The sequence below is a fragment of the Palaemon carinicauda genome, chromosome 42 (assembly GCF_036898095.1).
Source record: "Palaemon carinicauda isolate YSFRI2023 chromosome 42, ASM3689809v2, whole genome shotgun sequence".
NCBI classification, from domain to species: domain Eukaryota; kingdom Metazoa; phylum Arthropoda; class Malacostraca; order Decapoda; family Palaemonidae; genus Palaemon; species Palaemon carinicauda.
In genome coordinates, this window is record NC_090766.1 from 35,106,218 (window position 1) to 35,129,017 (window position 22,800).

Genomic DNA, 22,800 nt, shown 5'->3' on the forward strand with positions numbered 1-22,800 from the left:
GAAACGTTAAAGATTTATAGCAGGGAGATAATTTTCTGCAAAGACTGTTAATACAAAGACCAGTAGAAGCGGTGAAACGTTGATGTAAAAGCAGGGAAAAGCCTCGCTGCAAAGACTGTTAATACAAACAACAAATTTTCTATTACTTTGAACACAACACTGACAGCTTCCTTTGGGCTTGCAACCATTGTTCCTTACTCGGCCATTGCAAGTTTCTGTGTTCGGAATGCAGACGCCACCATTGTCTGTGCATCCTTTCCTTGGTGTACAACTTTCTAAACGCAGGTACAAAATGCAAGAATTCAATGAGAAATGAGTAAATGGTTTTGAAAATTCTATACTTTTGATTTATATAAAATAATTTCATTCTACATACTTCTATCTCGATATTCAATGTAATTAAGAGTTTTCAGTACTTGCTAAAATACAATAGATATTATCTTTTACATTATTATTATATCTTTTTTCAATAATATATCACAAATACTAGAGAATGACCAAAATTAGCGAGTAAATTGTAAACATTTTGCAAAATGTAAAAACTGTGAATAGTGAATGTCTCAAATCATAATGGAAGTGTTTATGATGCTAAGTAAAGCATTAAACGTTTTGCAAAGTTTGTGAGAACTTGGGTCTAGATTAACAAGAAAGGGATTTTGTTACCAAGTAACTAATCATATTCCCAGAAAATTGCCCAGCTTCACATAAAAGGCAACATTTTATTCATCATAAAAGCTCTTAAGACAAAGTGGTGAAACGTTAATGTCTCTTTATCTTGGAAGTAACTTGCTGTAAAGGCTGTTAATACAAAGGCCAATAGTAATGGTGAAACGTTAATGTTGTTTAGCATGGAAATAAATTGTTGCAAAGAATGTTAATACAAATACCAATAGAAGTGGTGAAATGTTTATGATTCAGCAGGGAAATAACTTGCTGCAAAGACTGTTTATAGAAGGTCCAATAGAAATGGTGAAATGTTAATAATATTTAGAACAAAAATATCTTATTGCAAAGACTGTTAATACAAAGACCAAAAGAAGTGATGGAACGTTAATGTTGTTCAGCAGGAAAATAACTTACCGCGAAGACTGTTAATACGAAGACCAGAGAAGTGGTGAAACGTGAATGAAGTTTAGTAGGAAAGTAACTTACTGCAAAGACTGCTAATAAAAAGCCCAATAGAATTGGTGAAATGTTAATGATGTTTAGCAGGGAAATGAATTGCTGCAAAAATTATTAATACAAAGACATATAGAAGTGGTGAAATGTTAATGTTGTTTTCAACAAAAATAAGTTTCTGAAAATATTGTTAATATAAAGACCAATAGAAGTACTGAAATGTTAATGACGTTTGGCAAGGAAATGACTTTGCAAAGACCTTTAACAGGTAGACCAATAGAAGAAGTGAAATGATAAGGATGATTAGCTGGGAAATAACCGACCGGAAACAATGTTAACGCAGAGCCCAATAGAAATGGTGAAAAGGTAATGATTATGTCATGGAAACAACATGCTGCAAAGTATGTTATTTCAAAGACCAATAGAAGTGTACAGGCGTTAATGTTGTTTGGCATGGAAATGACTTGCTGCAATGATTGTTAACACGAAAACCAATAGATGTGGTGAAACGTCAATGTTTTTTAGCAGGGAAACAACTTGCCGCAAAGGCTGTTAATACAGAGATCAATAGAAGCGGTGAAACATAAATGTTGTTTAGTATGGAAATAACACCCTACAAATACTTTTTATACGAATGCCAATAGAAGTCGTGAAACATTTATATTGTTTAGCAGGGAAGTACCTAGCTGAATAGACTGTTAATACAAAGACCAAAAGAAGCGGTGAAACGATGCTGAAAATGCTAAGAAATAACTTGTTGCAAAGTCTGTTAATTTAAAGACCAATAGAAGTGGAGAAACGTTAATGTTGTTTATCATGGAAATAACTTCCTGCAAAGACTGTTAATGCAAAGACGAATGGAAATGGTAAAATTTTAATGTTCTTTAGAAGGAAAATAACTTGCTGCAAAGACAGGTAATACAAAGACCAATAAAGGTCGTGAAATGTTAATGTGTTTTGAAGGGTTAAAGGCCGTGTTCAGGAATGGGAGAGGCAAGGGTCATTGACATCTCCCTATCAAATGTTCTAGAGACATATGATCAGCACCCAAGCCTCCCTAAGGAGAACCAAACAATGACTGCTGATGACTTAGCAGATAGATCTATAGGCTCTCCAAACCCCCATCCTTAGTTCACATGGCTAGTAAGGTTGTAGCGACCAAAGGAATTTACGAGTTTGAGCGGGACTTTAGCCCTAGTCTGGCGTTTACCAATCAGTGATGTCACCGCGTCTTCCACAACAACATTGCTGCAAAAACTGTTAATAGAAAGACCAATAGAAGTGGTGAAATGCTAATGTTTTTAGTATGGAGACTACTTGCTGCAAAGACTGTTAATACAAAGACCAATAGAACTGGTGAAACGTTAATGTTGTTTAGCAGGGGATTAACTTTCTAAAAAGACTGATAATACCGATACCAATAGAAGCGAAACGATGAAAAAGCAAGGAAAAAACTTGCTGCAAAGATTGTTAATATAAAAACTAATGGAAGTTGTGCAACGTTAATGTTGTTTAGCATAGAGATAACTTGCTGTAAAGACTGTTAATACAAAAACTCATAGAAATGGTGAAATGTTAAAGATTTATAGCAGGGAGATAACTTTCTGCAAAGACTGTTAATACAAAGACCAGTAGAAGCGGTGAAACGTTGATGTAAAAGCAGGGAAAAGCCTCGCTGCAAAGACTATTAATACAAACAACAAATTTTCTATTACTTTGAACACAACACTGACAGCTTCCTTTGGGCTTGCAACCATTGTTCCTTACTCGGCCATTGCAAGTTTCTGTGTTCGGAATGCAGACGCCACCATTGTCTTTGCATCCTTTCCTTGGTGTACAACTTTCTAAACGCAGGTACAAAATGCAAGAATTCAATGAGAAATGAGTAAATGGTTTTAAAAATTCTATACTTTTGATTTGTAGAAAACAATTTCATTCTACATACTTCTATCTCGATATTCAATGTAATTAAGAGTTTTCAGTACTTGCTAAAATACAATAGATATTATCTTTTACATTATTATTATATCTTTTTTTCAATAATATATCACAAATACTAGAGAATGACCAAAATTAGCGAGTAAATTGTAAACTTTTTGCAAAATGTAAAAACTGTGAATAGTGAATGTCTCAAATCATAATGGAAGTGTTTATGATGCTAAGTAAAGCATTAAACGTTTTGCAAAGTTTGTGAGAACTTGGTTCTAGATTAACAAGTAGGGATTTTGTTACCAAGTAGCTAATTATATTCCCAGAAAATTGCCCAGCTTCACATAAAAGGCAACATTTTATTCATCATAAAAGCTCTTAAGATAAAGTGGTGAAACTTTAATGTTTCTTTATCTTGGAAGTAACTTGCTGTAAAGGCTGTTAATACAAAGGCCAATAGTAATGGTGAAACGTTAATGTTGTTTAGCATGGAAATAAATTGTTGCACAGAATGTTAATACAAATACCAATAGAAGTGGTGAAATGTTTATGATTCAGCAGGGAAATAACTTGCTGCAAAGACTGTTTATAGAAAGTGCAATAGAAATGGTGAAATGTTAATAATATTTAGAACGAAAATATCTTATTGCAAAGACTGTTAATACAAAGACCAAAAGAAGTGATGGAACGTTAATGTTGTTCAGCAGGAAAATAACTTACCGCGAAGACTGTTAATACAAAGACCAGAGAAGTGGTGAAACGTGAATGAAGTTTAGTAGGAAAGTAACTTACTGCAAAGACTGCTAGTAAAAAGCCCAATAGAATTGGTGAAATGTTAATGATGTTTAGCAGGGAAATGAATTGCTGCAAAAACTGTTAATATGAAGACATATAGAAGTGGTGAAATTTTAATGTTGTTTTCAACAAAAATAAGTTGCTGAAAATATTGTTAATATAAAGACCAATAGAAGTACTGAAATTTTAATGACATTTGGCAAGGAAATAACTCTTTGCAAAGACCTTTAACAGGTAGAATAATAGAAGAGGTAAAATGATAATGATGATTAGCTGGGAAATAACCGACCGGAAACAATGTTAACGCAGAGCCCAATAGAAATGGTGAAATGGTAATGATGCTTACCATGGAAATAACTTGCTGCAAAGTATGTTGATTCAAAGACCAATAGAAGTGGAGAAACGTTAATGTTGTTTAGCATGGAAATAACTTCCTGCAAAGACTGTTAATGCAAAGACGAATGGAAATGGTAAAATTTTAATGTTCTTCAGAAAGAAAATAACTTGCTGCAAAGACTGTTAATACAAAGACCAATAGAGGTCGTGAAATGTTAATGTGTTTTGAAGGGTTAAAGGCCGTTCAGGAATGGGAGAGGCAAGGGTTATTGACATCTCCCTATTAAATGTTCTAGAGACTGACTATATTTACATATGATCAGCACCCAAGCCTCCCTAAGGAGAACCAAGCAATGACTGCTGATGCCTTAGCAGATAGCTCTATAGGCTCTCCAAACCCCCATCCTTAGTTCACATGGCTAGTAAGGTTGTAGCGACCAAAGGAATTTACGAGTTTGAGCGGGACTTTAGCCCTAGTCTGGCGTTTACCAATCAGTGATGTCACCGCGTCTTCCACAACAACATTGCTGCAAAAACTGTTAATAGAAAGACCAATAGAAGTGGTGAAATGCTAATGTTTTTAGTATGGAGACTACTTGCTGCAAAGACTGTTAATACAAAGACCAATAGAACTGGTGAAACGTTAATATTGTTTAGCAAGGGATTGACTTTCTAAAAAGACTGATAATACCGATACCAATAGAAGTGAAACAATGAAAAAGCAAGGAAAAAACTTGCTGCAAAGATTGTTAATACAAAAACTAATGGAAGTTGTGCAACGTTAATGTTGTTTAGCATGGAGATAACTTGCTGTAAAGACTGTAAATACAAAAACCCATAGAAATGGTGAAACGTTAAAGATTTACAGCAGGGAGATAACTTTCTGCAAAGACTGTTAATACAGAGACCAGTAGAAGCGGTGAAACGTTGATTTAAAAGCAGGAAAAGCCTCGCTGCAAAGATTGTTAATACAAACAACAAATTTTCTATTACTTTGAACACAACACTGACAGCTTCCTTTGGGCTTGCAACCATTGTTCCTTACTCGGCCATTGCAAGTTTCTGTGTTCGGAATGCAGACGCCACCATTGTCTTTGCATCCTTTCCTTGGTGTACAACTTTCTAAACGCAGGTACAAAATGCAAGAATTCAATGAGAAATGAGTAAATGGTTTTAAAAATTCTATACTTTTGATTTGTAGAAAACAATTTCATTCTACATACTTATATCTCGATATTCAATGTAATTAAGAGTTTTCAGTACTTGCTAAAATACAATAGATATTATCTTTTACATTATCATTATATCTTTTTTTCAATAATATATCACAAATACTAGAGAATGACCAAAATTAGCAAGTAAATTGTAAACATTTTGCAAAATGTAAAAACTGTGAATAGTGAATGTCTCAGATCATAATGGAAGTTTTTATGATGCTAAGTAAAGCATTAAACGTTTTGCAAAGTTTGTGAGAACTTGGTTCTAGATTAACAAGTAGGGATTTTGTTACCAAGTAGCTAATTATATTCCCAGAAAATTGCCCAGCTTCACATAAAAGGCAACATTTTATTCATCATAAAAGCTCTTAAGACAAAGTGGTGAAACTTTAATGTTTCTTTATCTTGGAAGTAACTTGCTGTAAAGGCTGTTAATACAAAGGCCAATAGTAATGGTGAAACGTTAATGTTGTATAGCATGGAAATAAATTGTTGCAAAGACTGTTAATACAAATACCAATAGAAGTGGTGAAATGTTTATGATTCAGCAGGGAAATAACTTGCTGCAAAGACTGTTTATAGAAAGTGCAATAGAAATGGTGAAATGTTAATAATATTTAGAACGAAAATATCTCATTGCAAAGACTGTTAATACAAAGACCAAAAGAAGTGGTGGAACGTTAATGTTGTTCAACAGGAAAATAATTTACCGCGAAGACTGTTAATACAAAGATCAGAGAAGTGGTGAAACGTGAATGAAGTTTAGTAGGAAAGTAATTTTCTGCAAAGACTGCTAATAAAAAGCCCAATAGAATTGGTGAAATGTTAATGATGTTTAGCAGGGAAATGAATTGCTGCAAAAATTATTAATACAAAGACATATAGAAGTGGTGAAATGTTAATGTTGTTTTCAACAAAAATAAGTTGCTGAAAATATTGTTAATATAAAGACCAATAGAAGTACTGAAATATTAATGACGTTTGGCAAGGAAATGACTCTTTGCAAAGACCTTTAACAGGTAGACCAATAGAAGAAGTGAAATGATAAGGATGATTAGCTGGGAAATAACTGACCGGAAACAATGTTAACGCAGAGCCCAATAGAAATGGTGAAATGGTAATGATGTTTACCATGGAAATAACATGTTGCAAAGTATGTTGATTCAAAGACCTATAGAAGTGGAGAGGCGTTAATGTTGTTTGGCATGGAAATGACTTGCTGCTATGATTGTTAACACGAAAACCAATAGATGTGCTGAAACGTCAATGTTTTTTACCAGGGAAATAACTTACCGCAAAGACTGTTAATAAAAAGATCAATAGAAGCGGTGGAACATAGATGTTGTTTAGTATGGAAATAACACCCTACAAATACTTTTAATACAAATGCCAATAGAAGTTGTGAAACATTGATATTGTTTAGCAGGGAAGTACTTAGCTGAATAGACTGTTAATACAAAGACCAAAAGAAGCGGTGAAACGATGCTGAAAATGCTGAGAAATAACTTGTTGCAAAGTCTGTTAATTTAAAGACCAATAGAACTGGTGAAACGTTAATGTTGTTTAGCAGGGGATTAACTTTCTAAAAAGACTGATGATACCGATACCAATAGAAGTTAAACAATGAAAAAGCAAGGAAAAAACTTGCTGCAAAGATTGTTAATACAAAAACTAGTGGAAGTTGTGCAACGTTAATGTTGTTTAGCATAGAGATAACTTGCTGTAAAGACTGTTAATAGAAAAACCCATAGAAATGGTGAAACATTAAAGATTTATAGCAGGGAGATAATTTTCTGCAAAGACTGTTAATACAAAGACCAGTAGAAGCGGTGAAACGTTGATGTAAAAGCAGGGAAAAGCCTCGCTGCAAAGATTGTTAATACAAACAACAAATTTTCTATTACTTTGAACACAACACTGACAGCTTCCTTTGGGCTTGCAACCATTGTTCCTTACTCGGCCATTGCAAGTTTCTGTGTTCGGAATGCAGACGCCACCATTGTCTTTGCATCCTTTCCTTGGTGTACAACTTTCTAAACGCAGGTACAAAATGCAAGAATTCAATGAGAAATGAGTAAATGGTTTTAAAAATTCTATTCTTTTGATTCATGTAAAATAATTTCATTCTACATACTTCTATCTCGATATTCAATGTAATTAAGAGTTTTCAGTACTTGCTAAAATACAATAGATATTATCTTTTACATTATTATTATATCTTTTTTCAATAATATATCACAAATACTAGAAAATGACCAAAATTAGCGAGTAAATTGTAAACATTTTGCAAAATGTAAAAACTGTGAATAGTGAATGTCTCAAATCATAATGGAAGTGTTTATGATGCTAAGTAAAGCATTAAACGTTTTGCAAAGTTTGTGAGAACTTGGTTCTAGATTAACAAGAAAGGGATTTTGTTACCAAGTAACTAATTATATTCCCAGAAAATTGCCCAGCTTCACATAAATGGCAACATTTTATTCATCATAAAAGCTCTTAAGACAAAGTGGTGAAACGTTAATGTTTCTTTATCTTGGAAGTAACTTGCTGTAAAGGCTGTTAATACAAAGGCCAATAGAAGTGGTGAAATGTTCATGATTTTCAGTTGGGAAATAACTTGCTGCAAAGACTGTTTATAGAAAGTCCAATAGAAATGGTGAAATGTTAATAATATTTAGAACGAAAATATCTTATTGCAAAGTCTGTTAATACAAAGACCAAAAGAAGTGGTGGAACGTTAATGTTGTTCAGCAGGAAAATAACTTACCGCGAAGACTGTTAATACAAAGACCAGAGAAGTGGTGAAACGTGAATGAAGTTTAGTAGGAAAGTAACTTACTGCAAAGACTGCTAATAAAAAGCCCAATAGAATTGGTGAAATGTTAATGATGTTTAGCAGGGAAATGAATTGCTGCAAAAATTATTAATACAAAGACATATAGAGGTGGTGAAATGTTAATGTTGTTTTCAACAAAAATAAGTTGCTGAAAATATTGTTAATATAAAGACCAATAGAAGTACTGAAATGTTAATGACGTTTGGCAAGGAAATGACTTTGCAAAGACCTTTAACAGGTAGACCAATAGAAGAGGTGAAATGATAAGGATGATTAGCTGGGAAATAACCGACCGGAAACAATGTTAACGCAGAGCCCAATAGAAATGGTGAAATGGTAATGATGTTTACCATGGAAATAACTTGCTGCAAAGTATGTTGATTCAAAGACCTATAGAAGTGGAGAGGCGTTAATGTTGTTTGGCATGGAAATGACTTGCTGCAATGATTGTTAACACAAAAACCAATAGAAGTGGAGAAACGTTAATGTTGTTTATCATGGAAATAACTTCCTGCAAAGACTGTTAATGCAAAGACGACTGGAAATGGTGAAATTTTAATGTTCTTTAGAAGGAAAATAACTTGCTGCAAAGACTGTTTTAATACAAAGACCAATAGAGGTCGTGAAATGTTACTGTGTTTTGAAGGGTTAAAGGCCGTTCAGGAATAGGAGAGGCAAGGGTCATTGACATCTCCCTATCAAATGTTCTAGAGACTGACCATATTTACATATGATCAGCACCCAAGCCTCCCTAAGGAGAACCAAACAATGACTGCTGATGACTTAGCAGATAGATCTATAGGCTCTCCAAACCCCCATCCTTAGTTCACATGGCTAGTAAGGTTGTAGCGACCAAAGGAATTTACGAGTTTGAGCGGGACTTTAGCCCTAGTCTGGCGTTTACCAATCAGTGATGTCACCGCGTCTTCCACAACAACATTGCTGCAAAAACTGTTAATAGAAAGACCAATAGAAGTGGTGAAATGCTAATGTTTTTAGTATGGAGACTACTTGCTGCAAAGACTGTTAATACAAAGACCAATAGAACTGGTGAAACATTAATGTTGTTTAGCAGGGGATTGACTTTCTAAAAAGACTGATAATACCGATACCAATAGAAGTGAAACAATGAAAAAGCAAGGAAAAAACTTGCTGCAAAGATTGTTAATACAAAAACTAATGGAAGTTGTGCAACGTTAATGTTTTTTAGCATAGAGATAACTTGCTGTAAAGACTGTAAATATAAAAACCCATAGAAATGGTGAAACGTTAAAGATTTATAGCAGGGAGATAACTTTCTGCAAAGACTTAATACAAAGACCAGTAGAAGCGGTGAAACGTTGATGTAAAAGCAGGGAAAAGCCTCGCTGCAAAGATTGTTAATACAAACAACAAATTTTCTATTACTTTGAACACAACACTGACAGCTTCCTTTGGGCTTGCAACCATTGTTCCTTACTCGGCCATTGCAAGTTTCTGTGTTCGGAATGCAGACGCCACCATTGTCTTTGCATCCTTTCCTTGGTGTGCAACTTTCTAAACGCAGGTACAAAATGCAAGAATTCAATGAGAAATGAGTAAATGGTTTTAAAAATTCTATACTTTTGATTTGTAGAAAACAATTTCATTCTACATACTTCTATCTCGATATTCAATGTAATTAAGAGTTTTCAGTACTTGCTAAAATACAATAGATATTATCTTTTACATTATTATTATATCTTTTTTTCAATAATATATCACAAATACTAGAGAATGACCAAAATTAGCGAGTAAATTGTAAACTTTTTGCAAAATGTAAAAACTGTGAATAGTGAATGTCTCAAATCATAATGGAAGTGTTTATGATGCTAAGTAAAGCATTAAACGTTTTGCAAAGTTTGTGAGAACTTGATTCTAGATTAACAAGTAGGGATTTTGTTACCAAGTAACTAATTATATTCCCAGAAAATTGCCCAGCTTCACATAAAAGGCAACATTTTATTCATCATAAAAGCTCTTAAGACAAAGTGGTGAAACTTTAATGTTTCTTTATCTTGGAAGTAACTTGCTGTAAAGGCTGTTAATACAAAGGCCAATAGTAATGGTGAAACGTTAATGTTGTTTAGCATGGAAATAAATTGTTACAAAGACTGTTAATACAAATACCAATAGAAGTGGTGAAATGTTTATGATTCAGCAGGGAAATAACTTGCTGCAAAGACTGTTTATAGAAAGTGCAATAGAAATGGTGAAATGTTAATAATATTTAGAACGAAAATATCTTATTGCAAAGTCTGTTAATACAAAGACCAAAAGAAGTGATGGAACGTTAATGTTGTTCAGCAGGAAAATAACTTACCGCGAAGACTGTTAATACAAAGACCAGAGAAGTGGTGAAACGTGAATGAAGTTTAGTAGGAAAGTAACTTACTGCAAAGACTGCTAATAAAATGCCCAATAGAATTGGTGAAATGTTAATGATGTTTAGCAGGGAAATGAATTGCTGCAAAAATTATTAATACAAAGACATATAGAAGTGGTGAAATGTTAATGTTGTTTTCAACAAAAATAAGTTGCTGAAAATATTGTTAATATAAAGACCAATAGAAGTACTGAAATGTTAATGACGTTTGGCAAGGAAATGACTTTGCAAAGACCTTTAACAGGTAGACCAATAGAAGAAGTGAAATGATAAGGATGATTAGCTGGGAAATAACCGACCGGAAACAATGTTAACGCAGAGCCCAATAGAAATGGTGAAATGGTAATGATGTTTACCATGGAAATAACTTGCTGCAAAGTATGTTGATTCAAAGACCTATAGAAGTGGAGAAACGTTAATGTTGTTTATCATGGAAATAACTTCCTGCAAAGACTGTTAATGCAAAGACGAATGAAATGGTTAAATTTTAATGTTCTTTAGAAGGAAAATAACTTGCTGCAAAGACTGTTTTAATACAAAGACCAATAGAGGTCGTGAAATGTTAATGTGTTTTGAAGGGTTAAAGGCCGTTCAGGAATAGGAGAGGCAAGGGTCATTGACATCTCCCTATCAAATGTTCTAGAGACATATGATCAGCACCCAAGCCTCCCTAAGGAGAACCAAACAATGACTGCTGATGACTTAGCAGATAGATCTATAGGCTCTCCAAACCCCCATCCTTAGTTCACATGGCTAGTAAGGTTGTAGCGACCAAAGGAATTTACGAGTTTGAGCGGGACTTTAGCCCTAGTCTGGCGTTTACCAATCAGTGATGTCACCGCGTCTTCCACAACAACATTGCTGCAAAAACTGTTAATAGAAAGACCAATAGAAGTGGTGAAATGCTAATGTTTTTAGTATGGAGACTACTTGCTGCAAAGACTGTTAATACAAAGACCAATAGAACTGGTGAAACGTTAATGTTGTTTAGCAAGGGATTGACTTTCTAAAAAGACTGATAATACCGATACCAATAGAAGTGAAACAATGAAAAAGCAAGGAAAAAACTTGCTGCAAAGATTGTTAATACAAAAACTAATGGAAGTTGTGCAACGTTAATGTTGTTTAGCATGGAGATAACTTGCTGTAAAGACTGTAAATACAAAAACCCATAGAAATGGTGAAACGTTAAAGATTTATAGCAGGGAGATAATTTTCTGCAAAGACTGTTAATACAAAGACCAGTAGAAGCGGTGAAACGTTGATGTAAAAGCAGGGAAAAGCCTCGCTGCAAAGACTGTTAATACAAACAACAAATTTTCTATTACTTTGAACACAACACTGACAGCTTCCTTTGGGCTTGCAACCATTGTTCCTTACTCGGCCATTGCAAGTTTCTGTGTTCGGAATGCAGACGCCACCATTGTCTTTGCATCCTTTCCTTGGTGTACAACTTTCTAAACGCAGGTACAAAATGCAAGAATTCAATGAGAAATGAGTAAATGGTTTTAAAAATTCTATACTTTTGATTTGTAGAAAACAATTTCATTCTACATACTTCTATCTCGATATTCAATGTAATTAAGAGTTTTCAGTACTTGCTAAAATACAATAGATATTATCTTTTACATTATTATTATATCTTTTTTCAATAATATATCACAAATACTAGAGAATGACCAAAATTAGCGAGTAAATTGTAAACATTTTGCAAAATGTAAAAACTGTGAATAGTGAATGTCTCAAATCATAATGGAAGTGTTTATGATGCTAAGTAAAGCATTAAACGTTTTGCAAAGTTTGTGAGAACTTGGGTCTAGATTAACAAGGGATTTTGTTACCAAGTAACTAATTATATTCCCAGAAAATTGCCCAGCTTCACATAAAAGGCAACATTTTATTCATCATAAAAGCTCTTAAGACAAAGTGGTGAAACTTTAATGTTTCTTTATCTTGGAAGTAACTTGCTGTAAAGGCTGTTAATACAAAGGCCAATAGTAATGGTGAAACGTTAATGTTGTATAGCATGGAAATAAATTGTTGCAAAGACTGTTAATACAAATACCAATAGAAGTGGTGAAATGTTTATGATTCAGCAGGGAAATAACTTGCTGCAAAGACTGTTTATAGAAAGTGCAATAGAAATGGTGAAATGTTAATAATATTTAGAACGAAAATATCTTATTGCAAAGACTGTTAATACAAAGACCAAAAGAAGTGGTGGAACGTTAATGTTGTTCAACAGGAAAATAACTTACCGCGAAGACTGTTAATACAAAGACCAGAGAAGTGGTGAAACGTGAATGAAGTTTAGTAGGAAAGTAATTTTCTGCAAAGACTGCTAATAAAAAGCCCAATAGAATTGGTGAAATGTTAATGATGTTTAGCAGGGAAATGAATTGCTGCAAAAATTATTAATACAAAGACATATAGAAGTGGTGAAATGTTAATGTTGTTTTCAACAAAAATAAGTTGCTGAAAATATTGTTAATATAAAGACCAATAGAAGTACTGAAATGTTAATGACGTTTGGCAAGGAAATGACTTTGCAAAGACCTTTAACAGGTAGACCAATAGAAGAAGTGAAATGATAAGGATGATTAGCTGGGAAATAACCGACCGGAAACAATGTTAACGCAGAGCCCAATAGAAATGGTGAAATGGTAATGATGTTTACCATGGAAATAACATGTTGCAAAGTATGTTGATTCAAAGACCTATAGAAGTGGAGAGGCGTTAATGTTGTTTGGCATGGAAATGACTTGCTGCTATGATTGTTAACACGAAAACCAATAGATGTGCTGAAACGTCAATGTTTTTTACCAGGGAAATAACTTACCGCAAAGACTGTTAATAAAAAGATCAATAGAAGCGGTGGAACATAGATGTTGTTTAGTATGGAAATAACACCCTACAAATACTTTTAATACAAATGCCAATAGAAGTTGTGAAACATTGATATTGTTTAGCAGGGAAGTACTTAGCTGAATAGACTGTTAATACAAAGACCAAAAGAAGCGGTGAAACGATGCTGAAAATGCTGAGAAATAACTTGTTGCAAAGTCTGTTAATTTAAAGACCAATAGAACTGGTGAAACGTTAATGTTGTTTAGCAGGGGATTAACTTTCTAAAAAGACTGATGATACCGATACCAATAGAAGTTAAACAATGAAAAAGCAAGGAAAAAACTTGCTGCAAAGATTGTTAATACAAAAACTAATGGAAGTTGTGCAACGTTAATGTTGTTTAGCATAGAGATAACTTGCTGTAAAGACTGTTAATAGAAAAACCCATAGAAATGGTGAAACATTAAAGATTTATAGCAGGGAGATAATTTTCTGCAAAGACTGTTAATACAAAGACCAGTAGAAGCGGTGAAACGTTGATGTAAAAGCAGGGAAAAGCCTCGCTGCAAAGATTGTTAATACAAACATCAAATTTTCTATTACTTTGAACACAACACTGACAGCTTCCTTTGGGCTTGCAACCATTGTTCCTTACTCGGCCATTGCAAGTTTCTGTGTTCGGAATGCAGACGCCACCATTGTCTTTGCATCCTTTCCTTGGTGTACAACTTTCTAAACGCAGGTACAAAATGCAAGAATTCAATGAGAAATGAGTAAATGGTTTTAAAAATTCTATACTTTTAATTTGTAGAAAACAATTTCATTCTATATACTTCTCTCCTGACAATAAATGCAATTAAGAGTTCTCACTACTTGCTAAAATGTTATAGATAATCATCTTTTACATTATTATTACATTTTATCTAAGAATGATATTGAAAAATATAAAAAGTTTCCTAATAATTAAGGATAAAACATAACAAAACATAATGACATGATTGACATGAAGGCCTAAATTATGAACGAAATTCTTTATCTTGCAGACTAGATTATTATTATCAAGGACAGCTTATGATATTTCACATATGTACTCATTACAGAATGACCAAAATTAGCGAGTAAGGGTATGTGATACTATGCAAATAGAAGAAATTTTGCAAAATGTAAAAACTGTGAATAGTGAATGTCTCAAATTATATTGGATGCTAAGTAAAGCATTAAACGTTTTTCAAAGTTTGTGAAAACTGGGGTGTGAATTAGCAAGAAAGTAATTATGGTACCAAGTAATTAATATTATTCCAACAAAAGTTGCAAAGCTTCACATAAAAGACATGTTATTCATCATAAAAACTGTTAATACAAAGACTAATAGCAGTGTTGAAACGTTAATGATGTTTAGCAGGGAAATAACTTACAGCAAAGACTGTTAATACAAAGACCAACAGAAGCGGTGAAACGTTAATGATGTTTAGCAGGGAAATAACTTACAGCAAAGACTGTTAATACAAAGACCAACAGAAGCGGTGTAACGTGAATGAAGTTTAGCAGGGAAATAACTTACTGCAAAGAATGCCAATACAAAGCCAAATAGAATTGGCGAAACGTTAATGACGTTTAGCAGGGTAATGAATTGCTGCGATAACTGTTAATACAAAGACAAAATAGAAATGGCGAAATGTTAATGCGATTTAGCACAGAAATAAATTGCTGCAAAAAAACTGTTAATATAAAGCCCAATAGATTTGGTGAAACGTTAATAATATTTTGCAGGCAAATAACTTGCTGCAAAGACTGTTAATACAACGATCAATAGAAGTGGTGAAAAGTTCAAGATATTTAGAAGGGAAATAACTTGTTGCAAAGACTCTTAAAACAAAGACTAAAAGAAGTGTTGAAACGTGAATGAAGTTCAGCAGGTAAAAAATTTACTGAAAAGACTGTTAATATAAAGTCCAATAGAAGTGGGGAAATGTTAATGTTGTTTAGTAGGTGAATAACTTTCTGCAAAGACTATTAATAAAAAGACCAATAGAAGAAGTGAAACGGTGAATAACGCAAGGAAAAAACATCTTGCAAGGACGATTAATAGAAAGACCAATCCAAGTGGTGCAATGTTAATGTTGTTTAGCATGGAGATAACTTGCTGTAAAGACTGTTAATACAAAAACCAATAGAAATGGTGAAACATTAAAGTTGTTTAGCAGGGAAATAACTTTCTGCAAAGACTGTTATTACTAAGACCAATAGAAGTGGTGAAACGTTGGTGGAAAAGCAGGGAAATATCTTGCTGCAGAAGCTGTTAATACAAATAACAAATTCTCTATTACTTTGAACACAACACTGACAGCTTCCTTTGGGCTTGCAACCATTGTTCCTTACTCGGCCATTACAAGTTTCTGTGTTCGGAATGCAGACGCCACCATTGTCTTTGCAACCTTTTCTTGGTGTGCAACTTTCTAAACGCAGGTACAAAATGCAAGAATTCAATGAGAAATGAGTAAATGGTTTTAAAAATTCTATACTTTTGATTTATATAAAATAATTTCATTCTACATACTTCTATTTTGACAATCAATGCAATTAAGAGTTCTCACTACCTACTAAAATGTTATCGATAATAATTTTTTGCATTGTTATTATATTTTCCATTAGAATAATATAGCAAAAATACGAAGAGTTTCCTAATATTGAAGGATAAAACATAACAAAACAGAATGACATGATTAACAGGAAGGGCAATGAAATAATTTATCTTCAATACTAGATCAATATTCTCATTACAGCATGACCTAAATTATTGAGTAAATAGTAAACATTTTGCAAAATTTGGTAACTGTAGGCAGTGAATGTCTCAATGTTTTTCAGCTTGTGAAAACTGCGTTGTGAATTGGCAAGAAAGTGATTGTGGTACCCAGTAACTAATATTATTCCCACAAAAGTTGCACAGCTTCACATAAAAGGCAATATGTTATTCGTCAAAAAAACTGTTAATACAAATACCAATATCAGTGGTGAAACTTTAATGTTTTTTATCATGGAAATAACTAGCTGTAAAGGGTGTTAGTACAAAGACCAATATTAATGTTGATCTGTTAATGTAGTTTAGCATAGAAATAAACTGCTGCATAGACTCTTAATACAAATACCAATAGAAGTGGTGAAATATTAATGATATTTAGCAGGGAAGTAACTTGCTGTAAAGACTATTGATATAAAGACCAATAGAAGTGATGAAACGTTAGCGATGTTTAGCAGGGAAATAACTTATTGCGAAGACTGTTAATACAAAGACCAATAGAAGTGGTGAAACGTGAATGAAGTTTAGCAGGAAAATAACTTACTGCAACGACTGCTAATACAAAGCACAATAGAATTAGTGAAACGTTAATGATGTTTAGCAGGGAAATGAATTGCTGCAAAAATTGTTAATACAAACAAAAGTAGAAGTGGTGAAATGTTAATGTTGTTCAGCATAGAAATGAGTTGAGGCAAATACTGTTATACAAAGACCAATAGAAATGGTGAAATGTTAATGACGTTTAGTAGGGAAATTACTCTTTGCAAAGACTGTTGGCACGAAGACCAATAGAAGAGGTGAAATAATAATGATGTTTAGCATGGAAATAATTCACTGGAATAAATGTTAACGCAGAGCACAATAGAAGTGGTGAAACGATAATGATGTTTAGCAGGGAAATAACTTGGTGCAAAGAATGTTAATTCAAAGACCAATAGAAGTGGAGAAATGTTAATGTTGTTTGGGATGGAAATAACTTGCTGCAAAGATTATTAATACGGAGACCAATAGATGTGGTGAAACGTCAATATTGTTTAGCAGGGAAGTAACTTTCTGCAAAGACTGTTAATACAATGATCAATAGAAGTGGTGAAATTGTAATGTTTTTTGGCATGGAAATAACTTGCTGCAAATATAATTGATACAAAGAGCAATAGAAGTGGTGAAATGTTAATGATGTTTTGCACGGAAATAACTTGCTTCAAAGACTGTTAATAACATGACTAATAGAAGTGGTGAAATGTTAATATTGTTCAGCATGGAAATAACTTTCTGCAAATACTGTTAATACAAAGACCAATAGAAGTGGTGTTTGTATTTTTTAGCATGGAAATAACTCACTGCAAAGACTAGTAATACAAAGACCAATGGATATTGTGAAAAGTCGTTGTTGTTTAGCAGGGAAATATCTTGCCACAAAGAATGTTAATACAAAGACCAATAGAAGCGGTGAAACGATGGTGAAAAAGCATGGAAATAAATTGCTGCAAAGTCTGTTAATTCAAAGACCAATAGAAGTGGTGAAATGTTAGCGTGGAAATAACTTACTGCAAAGACTAGTAATACAAAGACCAATAGAAGTGGTGAAATGTTAGCGTGGAAATAACTTACTGCAAAGACTAGTAATACAAAGACCAATAGATATGGTGAAATGTGAATGTTGTTTAGCCGGAAATAACTTACTGTAAATACTGATAATACAAAGACCAATAGAAGCGGTGCTAATATTTTTTAGCATGGAAGTAACTTACTGCAAAGTCTAGTAATACAAAGACCAATAGATATTGTGAAAAGTCGTTGTTTAGCAAGGAAATAACTTGCCGAAAAGAATGTTAATATAAAGACCAATAAAAGCGGTGAAACGATGGTGAAAAAGCATGGAAATAAATTGCAGCAAAATCTGTTAATTGAAAGGCCAATAGAAGTGGAGAAACGTTAATGTTGTTTAGCATGGAAATAACTTACTGGAAAGACCGTTAATACAAAGACCAATAGAAGCAGAGAAAACCTTGGCGAAAAAGCAGGGAAATATCTTGCTGCAAAGACTGTTAATACAAAGACCAAATTAACTATTACTTGGAACACAACACTGACAGCTTCCTTTGGGCTTGCAACCATTCTTCCTTATTCGGCCATCACAAGTTTCTGTGTTCGGAATGCAGACGCCACCATTGTCTGTGCAACCTTTCCTTGGTGCACAAGTTTCTAAACGCAGGTACAAAGTGCAAGAATTCAATGAGAAATGAGCACATGGTTTTAAAAATTCTATACTTTTGATCTATATAAAACATATTCATTCTATATACTTCTATTTCGACAATCAATGCAATTAAGAATTCTCACTACCTGCTAAAATATTATAGATAATTATCTTTTACATTATTGATATATTTTCTATTAGAAGAATATAGCGAAAATACAAAGAGTTTCCTAATGATGAAGGATGAAACATAGCAAAACAGAATCACATGATGGACAGGAAGGGCCAAATTAGCAACGAAATACCTTATCTTGAAGACTATGTTAATATTATGATATTTCACAAATATACTCATTAAAGAATGACCTAAATTAGTGAATATGGATATGTGATCCTATGCAAATAGTAAAGATTTTTGCAGAATGTAAAAACTATGAACAGTGAATGTCTCAAATCATATTGGAAGTGTTTATGATGCTAAGTAATGCCTGAATCAACAAGAAAGTGGTTGGGGTACCAAGTAACAAATCCTCCTCCCACAAAGGTTGCCCAACTTCACAGAAGAGGCAACTTGTTACTCGTCACAAAAACCGTCTACACTGCAAGACAAAAGTTAGTAATGGTGAAAAGTTAATGATGTTTAACAGGGAAATAACTTTCGGTGAAGACTTGTGAATACAAAGATCAAATTCAGTCTTACTTGTGCTTGGGATACAACACTGGCAGTCTTTGCCCTTGCAACCATTCTTCTTTACTCGGCCATCGCAATTTTCTGAGTTCGGGATGCAAACACCATCATTATTCGTGCAACCTTTCCTAGGTTCACATGTTCCTTAAAACAAGAAATTAGGAATTTGTCAGATGTAAATAAGTGAATGATAGCTATGGAAAAAGATTTCAATTTAGATTCAATCAAATATGCAACGTTTATTCTTAACTGAGTTCTTTCTTTTTGGATGTATTTTTTCAGTTAAACATTTTGAAATAAGCGACGAATAGTTTGGAAATATTTGTTTCAGCCTACATCAACGGATAATCCCTGAGCGAACGTACCATTTTGGAATTTTCGATTATAATGTATACAGGGTGTACACCCAATACATTGTTCTTGGTTCCAATTGGTAAAGAAGTGCCAAAATTAAGTAGATTGAGCTGTAAACTATGTAAAAAAGAACATAGTTATTTTCTAAAGGACATTTGTTAAGTGCAATTTTCAATGGATCGTATCAAAGGATTTCCCAAGTTCCCTAAAAAAAGAAATTCTATAGAATCAATAAACTTGAGTAATAATCTTCTATCCCTTTCCCAGAGTTGATTCTCTCAAATTGCTTATTTGTGTATTATGAATCAGTCAATAATTCGTCACTAGTGTGTATATATATTCTCCAAATGATTTCTTCTTACATAAGAAAAGTATTTAGATGGAGGAATTTTTTTTTTGCACCTAAAAGCCTTAACAGAGAAACAATATGATAAGCTGATGTAGACGTATAAAGTCATATAAAGTTTAATGTATATGGGCTCGTCATATATATAAATTTCCCCCAAAGTAAATAATATATGCAGGAATGGTTTTTGAATAATTATTAACTATGAAAAATGATTGGATACGAATGACTGAGGTTGACAATCCTATTGAAAAAAACCACAGCCTTTGTTTGCTAAACGAATTCAATATATCGACTCAACTTATCATACAATGACCATTTAATAAATTTATATTTGTATGTAAATAATTCTTTAACTAAGTGGATAATTGAAATTAATTCCAAGTATGGCAAATGAAGGGACATTTCATAAGTGCTTACAGTGCTCCTCATTTTATAGATATTGAACATGACATCAGCTTGAATTAGGAAGCATTGACTGCAGGCGAGGTAACGTCGAGAATTGAATCTTGTTATATGTGAAAGTATCATTGGAATTTCTTTTATGCAATTTGTTGGCAAAATCATATCAAATTTACTTTAAAAATATGGAATCCAAATTCCCCATAACTTATACCCAGGCTGTCTATGTACAGGGGCATCCCTCAGAGCCCTCGGTTCCTTGTCCGGAGTTGCTTAGGCAACCTATAAAGGACTACGTCCCTCCTTCGCAGGACCCAGTTTGAAGCCGCAGTGTACGATTGTCCCGCCAAGAGCTCATATCCGTTTATATATTAAATAAAATCTACTTCAAAGGAGAGTGATTCTTACCTCCGGATTCTTTGCTTTTGCAACAAACACAGCGCCCATCGTTGCAGTCAGCATCCAATTCGCCCTCTTTACAATTCTTAGGTTTCTTGCACTTTCCTCCGGCCTCCTTACACGCATTCGTCTGGTCGCACTTGCCTTTAGCCTGCTTTCCTTGTTTCACCTTTTGCTTACTTCTATCTCGGCTTTCCCCTTTTTGTTTCCTCCATCCTTTGCTCGGTCTCTCTGAGGGATTGTTTTTGTCTTCTTGGGTTCCCGTTTTATTCTCGTTCTTCTGACCGGATTGTTTACGGTTTTTTCTTTTGATTTTTCTAAGATTTTTGTTTTTCTTTTCTTTCTTTTGCTGTTGACGATTCTGGTTTCTTCCTCTCTGTTTTCCTTGTCGGTTACGTACCTGCTTACCATTGATTTTCCCCGCATTGCCCTTTGTATTCTTTCTCACATTTTTATTTCTAGCATTATTCTTCCTGATGCCCTTCTGCTTTCCATTAGCCTTGTTTCTTTGGCCTTTATTGCCACCAGCCCCTTGCCGTTTCCTGTTGTTACTCGCGGGTCCGTCTTTTGGGTTCCCCGCCTTATTGCTTTTGTTCCCTCTCTTTATGTCTTGGTTTCCACCATCCTTGCTTCCTTGACCTTTATTGCCACCGGTCCCTTGTTTCCTGTTGTTACTCCCGGGTCCGTCTTTTGGCTTCCCCGCCTTTTTTATTTTATTCCTTCTCTTTATGTCCTGGTTCCCACCATCCTTGCTTCCTTGACCTTTATTGCCACCGGTCCCTTGTTTCCTGCCATTACTCCCGGATCTGGCTGCTGGCTTTCTGTTCTCACCACGGCCGTTTCCATTGGGTCGATCTCGGTCTTTTGAGGATCCATGGACCTCATCTTGGGCTGTTTTCTGTTGCTTCCCAGTCCCGGATTTTTCTGGCTTTGGTTTCCCGGCTTGGCCATTAGGGCCTGGAGATCTGTTTTCACCTGGCGAATATTTAAGTATTAGTTGATTATTTTATGAACGTTTTAAGGTTTAAAGGTATAGTGTGTCTAGGAGGATAATAATGGCTATGGCAAAAGAGGCCCATCAAATTAAATAACAGTTGTTTAAAACGGCATGGTAGACCATGTCTAAGTTAATCTATGAAATGCCACCAACGGTATTTAGGGCAATAGCATATAATATTAAAAGTCAGCCATTATTTTCCAGTATATGTAAATTAGATATTGTAAATACTGTAAAAATGTATACGTATGTATAATATGGTTAAACATATGTGGTTATAGTTCCAGTATCATCTGAAAATACACGCACCAGAACATCAGTTGTATAATCCCAATCCTATCCCTACCACGGCAGTAACCTGCCTAGTAAACAGCCACAGGTCATGGTCCAAGGCTAGGATCAATCTACTGTCATGTGAATACAAGCAGATGCATTACCGCTGTGCTAGTGAGGAGGCTATATATATATATATATATATATATATATATATATATATATATATATATATATATATATATATATATATATATATATATATATACTGTGGAGAGAAAGAGAGAGATATATGCTTACCCTGAGTCCTTATTCTGCAGCAGCTTTGGCCGTCCGGGCAAGTAATTTGCTTCAAAACATTTCTGCAATTGCCATCCTTGTTATCAACACACTGGCCTCCTGCGTCAGAACAGATTTTTTCGGCAGGTCTATTTCGAAGGCCCTTCTGGAAGTTAGTGAAAAGCAAACTTTTAAGCATTCTCTAACACACTAAGTACCCCACTGTGCTGCCCCACACTCATTTGTTTATGGGCTTTCTCTCATTGTATTTTAGATCATATTTCTTTTTTCAGAGGCACAACATTACCTTAAGATAAGACAATTCATTACACAGAAAGTCATATTATGCTAGGTATGCGTAACAACAAATCACTTGTTCGTATCTAACAACACTCGATGATACTATGGAGTTAAAAAGTCAGTGGTTGAAATACACCAGAAATTGAAGAAAATAAAGATAGAAAATGTTTTAATAAAGTGCATTATGTTTTTAAAAGTCATGATTGTTTTAAATTGTGATAATGTCTGCTTAAACTAGTCAATCTGAACTGACCAAATTGAATGCTGTATTTTAAGGTTTTG

The 22,800-nt window shown here is 34.0% G+C and overlaps 1 protein-coding gene across 9 annotated transcripts in view; it reads right to left on the minus strand.

Moving 5' to 3' along the window:
* Window positions 1-22,800, minus strand: part of LOC137633312 (mucin-2-like) — a 74,283-nt gene that overhangs the window by 45,132 nt on the left and 6,351 nt on the right. For 7 of the 9 annotated variants that reach the window (XM_068365541.1, XM_068365539.1, XM_068365540.1 and 4 more), the window contains exons 2-5: window positions 22,240-22,384; window positions 20,679-21,644; window positions 19,181-19,312; window positions 18,357-18,485 (exon numbers count right to left, since the gene is read on the minus strand). In XM_068365541.1, the coding sequence (XP_068221642.1) occupies window positions 18,357-18,485; window positions 19,181-19,312; window positions 20,679-21,644; window positions 22,240-22,384 (1,372 nt within the window). The remainder of the gene's footprint in view (window positions 1-18,356; window positions 18,486-19,180; window positions 19,313-20,678; window positions 21,645-22,239; window positions 22,385-22,800) is intronic. The other 2 variants (XM_068365543.1, XM_068365542.1) reach the window with 1 other exon arrangement.